The following is a 15,006-nucleotide window of genomic DNA, read 5'->3' as shown; positions in this document are numbered from 1 at the left end:
GTATTTGAGCCCTGGATACCTTTGTTGAAACCGTACTTTGACCCACTGGGCTGAAAGCAGGTTCCAAAACCTTGCTACCTTTTAATCTGGCAACATAAATTCCACAGTGACATCTCAATACCATTTGAGAGATCACTTGTACCATCACTAAGTGCTCCTATTACTCATTAAATTAGGCTTTATCCTATTGTGATTTAGGCTCTTCCCCCCCACCTTAAATTGGATTCAACTACTAAATTACGTATTTACCTCCAAACTAAAGACTCAAGTTCTACAAAACCCACTCCAGTCTTCAAATTAAGTTCAAAAGCGAACTTCTGGGACATTTGCCACTCCTAATTTAGCAATATCAAGATTACATGCCTACTGGCATACATCCTTTTCCCATTTTTCTGTTTGCTTTCTGGGTCCTAGCCCAATAACTTTAAACGTGAGTTATCTGTTGAATTATACAGTCTCTGGTCCTCTATGATTGTCATCTCTCCACAATGTGAGGTCGGTAAGACATCCAAGCCCCAAAAGAAAATGCTGTTAGTCTTCTCTTTCCCCCCCCCGACCCCCCCCCGACCCCCCCCCCCCCCCTTTTTTTTCTTTCCCGAGACGGTTTCTCTGTGTAGCTTTGGTGCCTGTCCTGGATCTCGCTCTATAGACCAGGCTGGCCTTGAACTCACAGAGATCCACCGGGCTCCGCCCGGGTGTGCTGGGATTAAAGGGGAGAGCAAAGGCCGCCAAACTTTGCCTTCTTATACTCAATACAGTATCATGAACAGAGATGCCTTACAGGACACCTATGGTCTTACAGTTTTTACCTTACCATTGCAGTGTGTCTTAAGCAGTTTGATTTTTTCATTTCATTGAACAAAAATAGAATTGTCTTAATTGATTATCCTGTACCTAAAGAATAAAATCCCAACTCCTGTGTTTCATCTGACATCTGTCTTGCCTCCACAGTTTCACGCTAACCATGAGTTCTACTTCTGACTAGACTGAACACTTTTTTTTTCCAAATGAAATTACTACAGATACATGTGCGGTTTGTCCCCTTCCTACCTGGGCCAAGGAATGCTAGTGCCAAGTGCAGAGCCTAACACACAGTAGGTACTCAGGCCAAATAAAATTAAAGGGTGTAAAGAAGAAACTGGCTTCCCTCTAAGTCTCTTTGGACTGCAGTATGACAATGAGATTTTGACCAAGAATTCCCATGCAGAATGACAGTTAAGAGCAAAACCTTACCTTTGAAGAAAAAGGCTTTTTAAGTCCTATTAGCCTGGTGGGATTTAAACATAGTTCGTGTGAACAACTCACCATCTAATCAGATTTACTAGTAACTTTCTCAGAAAACCTCAAGTTCAGTTCTAAGCAGCAAGGTGAACCCGCACAAAGCACTCGGGTTTTCTGTCTATAGCTTTTGTCTGAGTCCACATTCTAGATGGAAGTTTTAGGTTTAATACATAAATATGCTAGTTTAAAAATTCTGTACAGTGTGGTACAGATTTGTATAGTAAGGGAGGACAACCGGAAAGTGTTGGGCGTACATAGATTACTGAGTCTGACAAGGAGAACAGCAAGGGCCGGGAAACAGTGAAAGAACGTGAACTCGGGGCTTTGTCCTCGCTCCTGTGTGTCAGTGTCTCAAGTGTGGAGTACCAAGTCTTTGTGGTTTGCAACGACTTGGGTCATTCCACATCTTACAATCTGGCAGGCATAGAATTCTGAATTTCTCAGTTTATAGGAAACCCTTGTGGTTGAATATTGACAGGTCTGCAGGCCTCCTTTCTCACGAACCAGTTTCTCCATAACCACAGTAAGAAACTGTTCATTTTCCTGTCCCTTCTCGCGTCTTAATCCGGCATCCCTACTAACGTTTGCTAGTGCTACCTGAAATGTCCTATTTGTGGGCACTCCCACTCCAGCTAACTTCAGAATCAGGACCCAAGACAAGGAAACAGAACGCATGGTGATGGCCAGCACCTTGGAGCAGAGAGCCATGAAGCTCCCAGATTCTCATCACACGTAGGCGTTTTATGCCTGCTAAAGGCCTGTTCCTTGTTAACAGTTTCTAGCATCGACTTACTACACACTTTAAAGTTGAATGAAAACAATTGCAATATATTGTTGCAATTGCATCATCTACACAATTATGAAGCAGCCCTTTTCATAGAAAGGTGGAGGTGGCTCTGAAAAGAGCCTTTGGGTTTGTTCGGATATGTAATCAAAATTATGCCCTCTCCCCACGGATGCGGCGGGCCAGCTGGATGTCCTTGGGCATGATGGTGACCCGCTTGGCGTGGATGGCGCACAGGTTGGTGTCCTCGAACAGACCCACCAGGTAGGCCTCGCTGGCCTCCTGCAGCGCCATCACGGCTGAGCTCTGGAAGCGCAGGTCGGTCTTGAAGTCCTGCGCGATCTCGCGCACCAGGCGCTGGAACGGCAGCTTGCGGATCAGCAGCTCGGTGGACTTCTGGTAGCGCCGGATCTCGCGCAGCGCCACGGTGCCGGGCCGGTAGCGGTGCGGCTTCTTCACGCCGCCGGTGGCCGGGGCGCTCTTGCGGGCGGCCTTGGTGGCCAGCTGCTTGCGCGGGGCTTTGCCGCCGGTGGACTTGCGGGCAGTCTGCTTGGTACGAGCCATTGTTAAGGAAAACAGTGAATTGTAAAGTACATATGTGTTGGTTCCTATTTATAAAGGCCAGGTCTTCCTGATTGGTTGGAATCTTCAAACGCCGCGAGTTGAATGATGTAGGCGGAAGTGCTTGGCAATTGGATAACAGACCTCAATTTTAAAATTTGTAACCAATAGAAATGTCCTGTATTGCCCGATGTGTTTCTTTGTTACATATTGCTTCCTTAGGTACATTGTTGCCATTAAATAACATAATTGTTAAATTTTGCTTACCAGCAAATTAAAAAGAGATACTATTGCGATTTTGGTTGCCCAACGCCTGAGCAGTTTAAACCGATAATCCTAGAACCAGAGCTTCTTCCTATCCGGACTGAAATGTGATCAAACAGACACGCACGAACACGGTCGATTTTTCCACTTTCTAATAACTTCATCAATTCCATAGCCGCATCAGAAAAGCTAATTAAATTCCATAGCCGCATCAGAAAAGCTAATTAATTATGTATCTACAAAAACAAAAGCACTAGAATGATTTCCAGAAACTGTGTCTGGAGATCATTTAAATTGCACTGCTGTTGCAATGTGGAGGGTCCTTTGACAATTGAGAAAAGAAAAGCTTGCCCACTTAAACCTAACTGTACAGCAATTAAGACATCTAGAAGCATTCAGTGAATAATTTCTGCTGTCTTTCCTCCCGGTCCTTCATATTTTCAAAACATGAAACCAACTTTATAGGAAGCTAGAATTTATATCTGTCTTTTGTGTCTAGGGTGACAAAATTCACGGATAGTACTGACAAAATTTCTTTTAACTTTTAAAGAGAAGACTACAACAGTATCAACTTTAGTGTTTTTCTAAAACCATTATTTTGACTAATTTACATATAAAGTGTCTATTGGCTAATCCTAGCCAATCAAAAACAACAACAGATCACACTTCATTTACATGGACTGCTTATAAATTTTGGTTGGGTTATCCTTGAAGACGAGCCTTGTGCTAACCTCGGTACAAAGTCCTTTGCTTTAATTGGACAGTTACTGTATGACGTTTGCAGATTCTCTAGAAGGATAGCCAACCTCTTTGTTCAGGCTTTGTTTAAATAGCAGGGAGGGCATACTAGGTTTTCAAAACCCTTGTTCTGTTCTTAGATTTTCATTTTTCTTCACCATGCCTGATCCAGCCAAGTCGGCGCCCGCCCCGAAGAAGGGCTCCAAGAAGGCGGTGACCAAGGCGCAGAAGAAGGACGGCAAGAAGCGCAAGCGCAGCCGCAAGGAGAGCTACTCGGTGTACGTGTACAAGGTGCTGAAGCAGGTGCACCCCGACACGGGCATCTCCTCTAAGGCCATGGGCATCATGAACTCGTTCGTCAACGACATCTTCGAGCGCATCGCGGGCGAGGCGTCGCGCCTGGCGCATTACAACAAGCGCTCGACCATCACGTCGCGGGAGATCCAGACGGCCGTGCGCCTGCTGCTGCCCGGGGAGCTGGCCAAGCACGCCGTGTCCGAGGGCACCAAGGCCGTCACCAAGTACACCAGCTCCAAGTGAGCGAGCGGATCTCATTCTTAACCCAAAGGCTCTTTTCAGAGCCACTCACAACTTCAAAACTTAGAGCTTTAATGCTGCTGACCTAGGAAATCATGAGAAATATACCTACCCTCACATCTGCAATACATGTGGAATCCACTTAATTGAGCTCGGTGGTAGAGCCCTTGCCTAACTAGCACAAAGCCCTGGGTTCGGTCCTCAGCTCCAAGAACGCTTCTAAGAACCCTTTGTCAGTGTTTCCAATCCTTAAGTCTGAAAAGACCAGCTACCCAAGAAATTCAACTACCTAGTACAGGGAAACCTCTGTAATTTGCCAGTGACATTTCTTTATGAATATTATAATAGGAGTTATTTGTGTAGGGAGGGTATTCTTATTAGAAATGAAACTCCAAATTTTTGGTATTTTTTCATTTTGGGATTAAGTATGTCAAGTCCAACCAGAAGTACATAGAAGTCTTGAATAAGTTCTTTAGAATTACATTTTAAAAGCTGTACTGTTTATGTTATTAGGACAAGCCACCACAGAACACTTAAGTACATACCCTCAACTGTTGGCATCTGCATCAATCCAGCATGATACCACTCATGGGATGAAAAGGTAACTGGAGGTCAGGGAAGATCACTAAAATCATGGATCTCCAGTTTGGTGTAGTGCACACCTTTAATCCGATCATTTGGGAGCTACTCTTGAGTTCCTGACCAGCCTGGTCATACACCTTTAATCCCATCATTCCGTGCTATACAAAGAGATCCTACATACATAGACAGACACACACACACACATACACCGATGATAGATTGTATTGTGCCAAAATTTCTAACTAAATGAAATATTGCAGTATGTAACTGGAGGCAGAGCCAGACTTTGGTTATTCATTTACCAAGTCTGCTGAGTATTTAAAAAAAAAAAAAAATGCTTATTGGGGAAGACTAATTAAAAAGAAACAGCTATTTTTCTTGTGGGAAGGAAGCCAATAATTGACTTTTTACAAAGAAAATGTTTATGAAGAAGGCAACTAAGCCTGGAAGTGAAAGGCTCCAATATGTCTGCCCCAAGGGTACTTGTGGGATAAAATCGGCTTTCTATAGAGTGGGGAAAGGTGATTACAAGTGAAAGTTACCAACTTAATCTTCATGGCTCTTCATGAAATAGTGTTCAGAAAATAGTGGTTTTAGCATAAATGGGGTGGAGTTTTCAGCTTCCAAATATCCAATAGTCTTCCTTCCATCAAAGTCTCTGGCACAATTCCTTTAAAAACAGCCTTCAAATCCCTATAACATACACTGACCACTGTGATCATACTAACCTGCAGCACAAATCCAGTAACCAGGTGCATGACTTTTCAAATTAATGATTGATTGTTAAGCCAACTGAAGAAAAACATTACGTTTTAGAATCTCAAAAAATAAAAAGCACACAGGGCTTTGGTGTGTACACCTTTAATCCCAGCACTTGGCAGAGGGGGAGACAGATCTCTCATTTCCAGACCATTCTAGGCTACAAAGCCAGTTTCAGGACAGACCAGCATGAGTCCTTTTTTTTAAAAAAAAAAGGCCCAAAAGTTTGTTAAAGGGTGTGCTGGTGGGAAGGAGACTGTAAAGTGATACGTAAATACCAAAGTAACAATTTTAAGTCTGGGAAGGCTATTTTCTGAGTTACAATTTTATTAGTTATGCCCTTCGACGATGGTTCACAATTGCGAAGTATACACATGTGCATTTGTAAAACTTTATTTTACTTCTGTAAGTACTTGGCCAATTATTGTACTCATGCATCAAGGGTTTGTTTTAACCTGTTGTGAAATAAAACTCACTGTAAGTCTTGAAATACCCTTTTTCAATAGAATTGAGGAAGGGATAAGATGACAAGAAAAGTACCCCAGTTGTGTGAACAATCTTTCTCTAAAACAGATACATTCTTGAATGCATATTAAAACTTCATTAACAAAATGGGAAGGACGTTACAGCCCCTTTTTTGGAAGATGGGTGGCTCTAAGAAGAGCCTTTAAAGTGGTTGAGTAAATGAGAGGAATTCTTTACGCCCTCTCCCCGCGGATGCGGCGGGCCAGCTGGATGTCCTTGGGCATGATGGTGACCCGCTTGGCGTGGATGGCGCACAGGTTGGTGTCCTCGAACAGACCCACCAGGTAGGCCTCACAGGCCTCCTGCAGCGCCATCACGGCCGAGCTCTGGAAGCGCAGGTCGGTCTTGAAGTCCTGCGCGATCTCGCGCACCAGGCGCTGGAACGGCAGCTTGCGGATCAGCAGCTCGGTGGACTTCTGGTAGCGCCGGATCTCGCGCAGCGCCACGGTGCCGGGTCGGTAGCGGTGCGGCTTCTTCACGCCGCCGGTGGCCGGGGCGCTCTTGCGGGCGGCCTTGGTGGCCAGCTGCTTGCGCGGGGCCTTGCCGCCGGTGGACTTGCGGGCCGTCTGCTTGGTGCGAGCCATAATAGTAAAGGACAGAAGAAATGACTAAACAGCACAAGGCTAGCCTTTATGTAGGTTGGCGTTCGCGCACGCGCAAACACACGCACCAGCTTGTTCCCCTCCTCTCCAGAGTAACAACCTGATAGGCTTGCATAACTTTTCAAAAGACCGGCGCAATAGTACGATTGGCTGAGGAGTTCCAGCAGTAATTGGTTAACTTTTGCCTACTGATTGTATTAAATTGCTAACGGTAAAACATGTTTTAGCAGAATAAAAATATTTTAGCACACCCTTTCTTAAATTTGACTCCACGCTTCCCCTGTATTGAACCGCTTGCCAAACTTGAGGACAAGAAATTGAACTTTAAAATGTCATGACGCTTAATTTCCCAAAAGGCGTTTTGGAAAACACGTTGACCACCCTCCCTTGGGTTTTATTTTTCCATTCTAGCTCATGGACTATAATGTTGTAGCTCGAAGCATAGCGTTCTAGGAAAGTGGAATGTCACCAAGTAAAGAGGCCAGCATGAAAATAACAGTAACATATCTCAAACTAGCTACTGAATGCTGCCTTGTCACTTTCGGTAAAGCCTTATCCTAAGTAACATTTTCCAAAAAAGCCCTTGAGTGGAAATTATCTTCGATCCTAGCAATTGTCCAACCTCCTTCCTGCCCTGGAGCATTTTGCAAGGCACTACACAAGGCGCTAAATGAAAATGTCCAAGGTACACCAGCACGTTTGTGCGATGTCCAAAGTTTCTCTGCTTGTGCAACTAGATAACTAAGATAGCTTGACAGTTCAGTTTTCGGGACATGGTTTAATACTTCTTGCAAAGACATAATGGGTTTTCCGCACATTAATAACTGATTTATGTTACTAAACTCTCATATGAAGAGGTGATGGCTCTGAAAAGAGCCTTTGGGTTCAAACAAAACTAAGGTCACTGATCTTATTTCCCCTTGGCCTTGTGGTGGCTCTCGGTCTTCTTGGGCAGCAGCACCGCCTGGATGTTGGGCAGGACGCCGCCCTGCGCGATGGTGACGCGGCCCAGCAGCTTGTTGAGCTCCTCGTCGTTGCGGATGGCCAGCTGCAGGTGGCGCGGGATGATGCGCGTCTTCTTGTTGTCGCGGGCCGCGTTGCCGGCCAGCTCCAGGATCTCGGCCGTCAGGTACTCCAGCACGGCCGCCAGGTAGACCGGGGCGCCGGCGCCCACCCGCTCCGAGTAGTTGCCCTTGCGGAGCAGCCGGTGCACGCGGCCCACGGGGAACTGCAGGCCGGCCCGGGAGGAGCGGGTCTTGGCCTTGGCGCGAGCCTTGCCGCCCTGCTTGCCGCGTCCGGACATGGTCGAGAGACAGGAGCCGTTAACAACCGGGTGGATGAATGAGAACTGCCAGAGCTTGGGCCTTATAGTCTTCTCTGGGCGCGAAAACGTACCCGTGCGATTGGCTGTCTTTTTCTTTCCTTTTAGACCAATGGTAAGCGTTTGTGTCGATCTGTATTTCAATTGGGCAAACTCTAGTTGACGTCACTGAAACGGCACTCAATCAGAAGTGTGTTTTTTCAAGCCTCATTTTAATAATACCCTTATAAAAAGGGAAAGCCCGGGCCATCAGGTGTTGAGTTCCTGTTGTTCCTGTCTCAATATGCCTGAGCCCGCGAAGTCTGCACCCGCCCCGAAGAAGGGCTCCAAGAAGGCGGTGACCAAGGCGCAGAAGAAAGACGGCAAGAAGCGCAAGCGCAGCCGCAAGGAGAGCTACTCGGTGTACGTGTACAAGGTGCTGAAGCAAGTGCACCCCGACACGGGCATCTCCTCCAAGGCCATGGGCATCATGAACTCGTTCGTCAACGACATCTTCGAGCGCATCGCGGGCGAGGCGTCGCGCCTGGCGCACTACAACAAGCGCTCGACCATCACGTCGCGGGAGATCCAGACGGCCGTGCGCCTGCTGCTGCCCGGGGAGCTGGCCAAGCACGCCGTGTCCGAGGGCACCAAGGCCGTCACCAAGTACACCAGCTCCAAGTGAGCGAGCGGACCTCACTCTGACCCAAAGGCTCTTTTCAGAGCCACTCATTTGTTCTTTAATGAGAGCTGTAACTATCTGCACAACATAATTGGGTTTTCGTAGTGTGTGAATCACAATGTTTCCTTGTAGCATGATTGGGATGTGGTCACTAGCCTGAACACCACTGAGCTAAGTCCCCACCCTTACTAGTTTCCTTATGATTTTCCATCAAGCATCTATATTCATTGTTTTAAAATATAAATCAGATCTTGCCTGTTCTCAGCCCAAACTCCTATAATGGTTCCCACTGTTATACCCAGACCAAGGGGACTCCCAAAAGAGCTCCCACGGAGGCCAAACCCCATGTAAAAGCAAAGAGCCTTTATTTTTCAAGGTCCAAGCTTGGCCTCTCTGTCCGATGCAACAGTGAGAGGAGAGCCCCAAGCCTGGGCAAGGTGGGATTTTCACCATAGCAGAGGTTGGAGTGAGGGGATTACCAGGGTTCGGGACCTTGATTGGCTGACATTTGTCTAGGGGTATAGGGAATGTCTGGGCTTCTAAGCCTGTCATGGCAGCTGTGTGGTCAAGCTGTTTTGGGACACCCACACCCATCTTACCCACTTCAATGACAGCAAAACACAAAGCAGTTCTAAGAGCCCACAAAAGGACCCAAGAACCACTCCCTTCCTTCCATTTGGGTTTCAGGCTGTCTCAGCTCCCCAGACTTTCCTAGATGACCAACAGGAATGCTCCTTGACTTTCACGCTGTCAATATAACCGCATCATGTAAATAAATATTACCTCCTCCTGGCACACATTGTGCCTTTTCCTGTTTCAGTAATCTGCATAACACTTAGCAGTGTGCTACTTGATTAGTCTGCATTCTCACATCTAATCGACACCACGTCCTGGAAGATTTTAAAACGTTTTGTCCTGGGCTAGAGAGAATGTCCCAGCACTGACTGCTCTTGCAGAGGAAAAAGAATCCATTCCGAACACTCACATGGTGGTTCACAACTGTTCTGAACCCCAGTTCCAGGGCATCAGAAACCCTCTCCTGGCCCTCCTTGGGAACGTGGTGCACTAACACCCATACATATACATTTCAATTATTTATACCTGTAATGCCCGGAGCACAGAACTGTGCCTGACGCTTGGTGTGTTCAGATTACTTTTTTAAGCCTCGGATACCTTTTTCTTCCTCAAACACGTTCTTAACCTGCAAAGGTGTCTTTTTTTTTCCCCCTTACCCACAGAAACCCTTATCTTTAAAAATAAAGATGAAAGTTGGGTGGTGGTGGCACAGGCCTTTAATCTGAGTACTCGGGATTAAAGGCAAAAGCGGAAGAAGCAGACTAATCTCTTAAATTTGAGGGCCAGCCTAGTCTAACACAGCCAGGGCTACCCAAAAAGCCATCTCAAAAAAGAAAAACCAAAAATGATAATAATTAATAATAATAACAATAATAATAAAGATAAGCAGGGAGACAGCCAGAAGGCTCAGTGGGTAAAAAAGTGATTGCTGCAAACCTGCTAAACTGTGTTGGCTGCTTAGGTGGGAGACATAAACCCCATACATTGTCCTGATTTACACAGAGAGTGAATAAAGTGAAATGAAAATCACACTAACTCCATTAGTTTTCTTGATTTCAGAGGACAACCTTACAAGTTACTTGCTGGACAACAAGAGCACCTTTTCTATTGTTTCCAAAGAAGGCATCAGGACATTTAACCACAAATTGTCCCGTGTACAGTACTCCCAAATCTCAGCACTCCTAGCTGAAACCAGATTGCAGATACAAACAGACCACATCGAAAATGTAAAAAGTGCTTACAGTGTCTTAAGTTGTTTATTCGGATATCCAACCGTCCGAACAAAGAAATTCGGATGTTTGCATAAAGCTCGCACAGTAAAACTACCCATGGCTTCATATTGTATCTGACGACCAGTTTTGAAAATCCTTCCCTTAAGCGAACACGTCATCCACCATAAGTGTGCCAGAAGAAAAGACGCCGAACGTCGTGGGGGTCTCCAGCACACTCAAGGCAGGCTTCAAGCCTGGTTTCAGCACTCAGCACAGAAGCTCAAAGAACCGATCAACCACAGTCCAGGCTGTGCGCTCAGCCACCGCCCTGCGCCTTTGTCCCCCGGTTCGCCATGTCCGTGCACCTCGCGCCATCTAAATGTAGGGAACACACCAAGTAACAATATATCGTTTTTGCAGGATGTATGCAATATTTCTGAATCACAGCAAACCTAAACTAAACACTAGATCATCATATTATAAGCACTGCCTAATTTTAGCACTAGTGAAACTGCTTAACACGAGGAAACGCATAAAATGTCCGCCCTTTTACTGAGAAAGTGGGCGGCCCTGAAAAGGGCCTTTGGTTTTGAGAAGTTAAACGTTTTAAGTGCAGCTCAGCCGCCGAAGCCGTAGAGCGTGCGTCCCTGGCGCTTGAGCGCGTAGACCACGTCCATGGCGGTGACGGTCTTGCGCTTGGCGTGCTCCGTGTAGGTGACGGCGTCGCGGATCACGTTCTCCAGGAAGACCTTCAGCACCCCGCGGGTCTCCTCGTAGATGAGGCCGGAGATGCGCTTGACGCCGCCGCGCCGAGCCAGGCGGCGGATGGCGGGCTTGGTGATGCCCTGGATGTTGTCGCGCAGGACTTTGCGGTGGCGCTTGGCGCCGCCCTTGCCCAGGCCCTTCCCGCCTTTGCCGCGACCAGACATGACTAAGCCGCTGCCTCACAGACCTCAATAGCAAAAGACACGCAGGCAGTTCCTTTATATGCAGTGGCTGCGGACCTAATTGAAGACTGAAACCTCTAGCGCATTCGCCCCGCCCCTGGCATGGCTATGACGGGTGACGTCACCAACGCTCGTGGTTCCCACTGCCTGAGCTGGGTCCTTTGTCCAAAAACAGAACTTATTAGCCATTTTCACTAGTTCAGATTAAAGAATGTCTTTAGTAATGCACATTTGCACTTGCTATGTATTAGGACGACTGCAGAGCTTTGGTGTGTGAGTTACGCTTCCCATGGTTTTATCTCCTGCTGTAAAGGACCAAATGCTGGAGAGAACACAGCACCATTTCCTCCACGACCTCCACTTCAGAACAAACCAGACCCCAAAGTCTTGCTTCCGGCAGGTAAATGGGTGGTTGGTCACTAAGACTTACCGGCTGCCGTGCTGAGGACATTATTTGTATTGTCTTGTTTTCTCCATTGTCGGAAATTCGTGATTCCCATTTAAATATTTACCTATCTTTCTCATCCACATCGAGTCAGTTATTAGTATGCTAACATTTGATACTCTAGTCCAAATTTTGCTTTCTCTTTGATTCGGTACCACATTATTCCCAATAAGTAGCACTCTTTGGGTAGACAGTTAAATGGTGACTTCCCGTAGGCTCTTATGTAAAGTAGGCGTAGGATATCAACTACAACATTAAGGATTTTATTAGCAATGCTCTAGCATGTAGCAGAGTGGCGCAGCGGAAGCGTGCTGGGCCCATAACCCAGAGGTCGATGGATCGAAACCATCCTCTGCTATCTGAGATTTTTTTTTTTTTTTTTTTTTCTGTTTGTTTATTCTTCCCTCCAAGTACTTTGGTTCTGTTCATAGTGATGAAGTGAAACAGGTGTCTGTCTGGAAATAGAAGAGACTGGAAATTGTTCATGGACTCTCAAGTGATAACTGTGTTCTCTTGATAAGTAGATTTATTTTGATTACTTTGCCCTAAAACGCCTACGATCGCTAAACGAAGGCGAATACAAGGGTAAGAATGGAAGAGCAGTTCAATTTGTTTCATTAAATTTACAAAGCTTTATTTGCCAAGGGCATGGTAATAGACTAGAAACCCATTGAACAGTCCCATTAGATAGTCTTTGCCGTTTCTACAGTCTCAGTCTTGACACCAATGGGTAATGTTTTGAGAAAAGTGTGGGGTGGGGAGTGTGTGGGCTCTTCAGTTGAAGTCTGGCTGAGAAAACCACTTCTACCTGGTCCTGTGTCTTTACTCTCCACCTCCTGAGAAGTCTTTTGCGAAGCTATGCTATTCTCTACGCTAAGCTGTTTTATGTTTCTCCCCCAGGAAAGATTCCTGTTTAAATTTTATGTGTCAGATGCTGTCATAGAATTTAATAAGAAAAATACATTAAGTAGCCTATAATCTAGATAAGTGTTTTGTTTTGAGTGACCTTGAACTGCTCCTCTTGCCTGTACTAACAGGGTTTACTATGTCTTTCAAAAGTAATTCTTTACTGGATCCGAAAACAGGAGTCCAAAGGCCTCTCTCCCGTTAGGCTTTTGGGAATGGGTTGTTTTTGGTTTGTTTTTCTTCTCAGTGGGGGCTAAAGGTCAGAATCAACCTTTGAGAATAATTGACAGAACCACCAAGCACCTGGTAGCCTTGTTTTCTTGCCTCAGACATTATATATATATTTATATATATGTTTTTTTTTTTTTTTAAGGGACTATTTGGGCCAGGCAGTGGTGGCACACTCCTTTAATCTGAGCAATGGGAGGCACAGACAGGTGGATCTCTGTGAGTTCGAAGCCAGCCTGATCTATAGGGCTAGCTCCAGGACAGCCAAGGCTACACAAAGAAACCTCGTCTCAAAAAAAAAAAAAAAAAAAAAAAAAAGGTGTGTGGGGGGGAGAGACTTGGGCAGTGGTTGTGCAAACCTTTAATGCCAGCACGCAGGAGGCAGGGGCAGGTGGATCACTGAGTTCCCAGGCCAGTCCCGTTTACAGAGCAAATTCTAGGACAGCCAGGGCAACACTGTCTCAAAAAAAAGTAAATTCATAATAATAAAGACACCACTTTTCGATCTGTGAAAATAAAACCAATTGTTGATTGCAGCCCCAAACCTACTTGTTCAGTGACTTCACAAACTCAGCATGCACTCCCAGTTTAAAGACTACAGCAAAGATTATAATACAGGAAAAGGTTGTCACAAAGGCAACAGTCTGGAGAAGGCTTTCTTGTCCTCTCCTCTCCTCCTCTTCTCTCCAGCTGAGAGCTACAGTAGTGTGTATCAGCCACTTAAACAGGAGTCAAAGTTATTACACTGAGCTGGTTGCCTGGTGACCATATGCTCACCAGTCACCTCTATGTTAAAGATGCTGCCAGCGTGGGACATAGTGACTCCATGCTTCAGGGATGTAGAATAAAATCACTACCCAGGAGCCACATGAACATTCCCAGATTTTACCTTTCAGAGTGTGGTCAAGGATCATCACCATGGCAGCTATCCACAGAACTAAGTGAAAATTCAATAGAGCAGTTCTGCTCTGTTGGCTTTTCCCTGGAGTTATGGACGCCTGAGGAAAGACCATAGACTCAATCCAGATATTGATTAGCAACTAGCAGGGCGAACAATCTCTGAGCCAAATTTGAGATTACCTTGAAAGCGGGGTGTGGGGAAGAATTTTTAAAGGGGAAAGCCACAAGAAGACCTTCAATATCTATGCAAACAAGCAAAAACTGTTCTGTTTTGCCAAGTGTTTAAGGTGACTCAAAAAAATATTCATGTATTTGTATAAGCAAGTAACAAAACAAGCAGTTAGTCATATAATTAAAAAAAAAAAAAAAAGATAGTCATGGCTGTACACTTTTGGATGAGGGGTGGGGGGTCACTGAGTCGGGGTTACTGGGAACTTACCTTCCAGGGACTGGAGTCACAGACAAATGGTGGGAGTTTCTTTAGCCGTCACAGGTATTTATAGACCAGAAAAAGGGGTGGATTTTGACAAGAAACTTGAGTAAGTAAGTGCTTCCTAGACAGACAAGAAAAGCATTCTGGGCAAAGAAACAAACAGGACACAAGAGAGCAAAATGTTTCTAACTGTGATAATTCAGTGTGGAGGATTTGAAGGTGAGAGAGAGGGTTCTGGAAAGAGAAGTGGCAACACTCAGATTGTCTATCCAACCCCAGGAAATGGGATGAAATATTAGAACACGGACACCTCATACAGACTGGGTGGGAATGCTTCCATGTGTGTGTTTGGTGCTGTCAACATTCAGCTATGTAAGACTGACCCTCTTAAATTGGTCATCTCTATCTTAACATTCCATACACAAACTTTGCAAAACAGACCTTACACACACACACACACAAAAAAAAAAAAAAAAACAAAAAAAAAAAAAACACGTCACCATCCCAAATGTTCCTCCAACCCACTCAATACAAATTTGGGGGGTGGTTGTTTGTTTGTTTTGCAGTTTTTTAATTAAGATATAATTATATCATTTCTCCCATCCCTCTCCAGCTCCTTTCATTATACCCTCTCAATCCCTGTGAAATCCATGGCCTCTTTCATTACTGTTATTATTACACATATATATAATCATGCACATAAATACAACCTGCTGCATCCGTTTAGTTAACACACACTTTGCTG

General features: G+C 45.4%; 6 protein-coding genes and 2 non-coding genes across 8 annotated transcripts; 4 read left to right on the top strand and 4 right to left on the bottom strand.

The window, feature by feature from the left end:
* Nucleotides 1-2,213: 2,213 nt before the first annotated feature.
* Nucleotides 2,214-2,644, bottom strand: LOC118583757 (histone H3). Its single transcript, XM_036187358.1, has one exon. It carries the CDS (start codon nucleotides 2,627-2,629, stop codon nucleotides 2,219-2,221), a length of 411 nt encoding a protein of 136 aa, XP_036043251.1. The 5' UTR covers nucleotides 2,630-2,644; the 3' UTR covers nucleotides 2,214-2,218.
* A 1,143-nt stretch (nucleotides 2,645-3,787) lies between these two features.
* Nucleotides 3,788-4,190, top strand: LOC118583748 (histone H2B type 1-H). The gene has a single exon (XM_036187347.1). The coding sequence runs from the start codon at nucleotides 3,788-3,790 to the stop codon at nucleotides 4,166-4,168; it is 381 nt and encodes a 126-aa protein (XP_036043240.1). The 3' UTR covers nucleotides 4,169-4,190.
* A 1,740-nt stretch (nucleotides 4,191-5,930) lies between these two features.
* On the bottom strand, nucleotides 5,931-6,630 carry LOC118583756 (histone H3.1). The gene has a single exon (XM_036187356.1). It carries the CDS (start codon nucleotides 6,613-6,615, stop codon nucleotides 6,205-6,207), a length of 411 nt encoding a protein of 136 aa, XP_036043249.1. The 5' UTR covers nucleotides 6,616-6,630; the 3' UTR covers nucleotides 5,931-6,204.
* Nucleotides 6,631-7,520: 890 nt separating this feature from the next.
* Nucleotides 7,521-7,936, bottom strand: LOC118583730 (histone H2A type 1-B). The gene has a single exon (XM_036187329.1). The coding sequence runs from the start codon at nucleotides 7,934-7,936 to the stop codon at nucleotides 7,544-7,546; it is 393 nt and encodes a 130-aa protein (XP_036043222.1). The 3' UTR covers nucleotides 7,521-7,543.
* Nucleotides 7,937-8,232: 296 nt separating this feature from the next.
* LOC118583745 (histone H2B type 1-C/E/F/G/I) lies at nucleotides 8,233-8,656 on the top strand. The gene has a single exon (XM_036187345.1). The coding sequence runs from the start codon at nucleotides 8,238-8,240 to the stop codon at nucleotides 8,616-8,618; it is 381 nt and encodes a 126-aa protein (XP_036043238.1). The 5' UTR covers nucleotides 8,233-8,237; the 3' UTR covers nucleotides 8,619-8,656.
* A 1,848-nt stretch (nucleotides 8,657-10,504) lies between these two features.
* LOC118583750 (histone H4) lies at nucleotides 10,505-11,338 on the bottom strand. Its single transcript, XM_036187350.1, has one exon. It carries the CDS (start codon nucleotides 11,329-11,331, stop codon nucleotides 11,020-11,022), a length of 312 nt encoding a protein of 103 aa, XP_036043243.1. The 5' UTR covers nucleotides 11,332-11,338; the 3' UTR covers nucleotides 10,505-11,019.
* Nucleotides 11,339-12,080: 742 nt separating this feature from the next.
* On the top strand, nucleotides 12,081-12,152 carry Trnam-cau. The gene has a single exon. It is a non-coding gene; the product is annotated as a tRNA-Met (tRNA).
* Nucleotides 12,153-12,888: 736 nt separating this feature from the next.
* On the top strand, nucleotides 12,889-13,035 carry LOC118584942. Its single transcript, XR_004945109.1, has one exon.
* Nucleotides 13,036-15,006: the final 1,971 nt, after the last annotated feature.

Source organism: Onychomys torridus, chromosome 5 (genome assembly GCF_903995425.1).
Source record: "Onychomys torridus chromosome 5, mOncTor1.1, whole genome shotgun sequence".
Lineage (NCBI taxonomy): Eukaryota > Metazoa > Chordata > Mammalia > Rodentia > Cricetidae > Onychomys > Onychomys torridus.
This window is presented reverse-complemented; position numbering and strand designations above follow the sequence as displayed.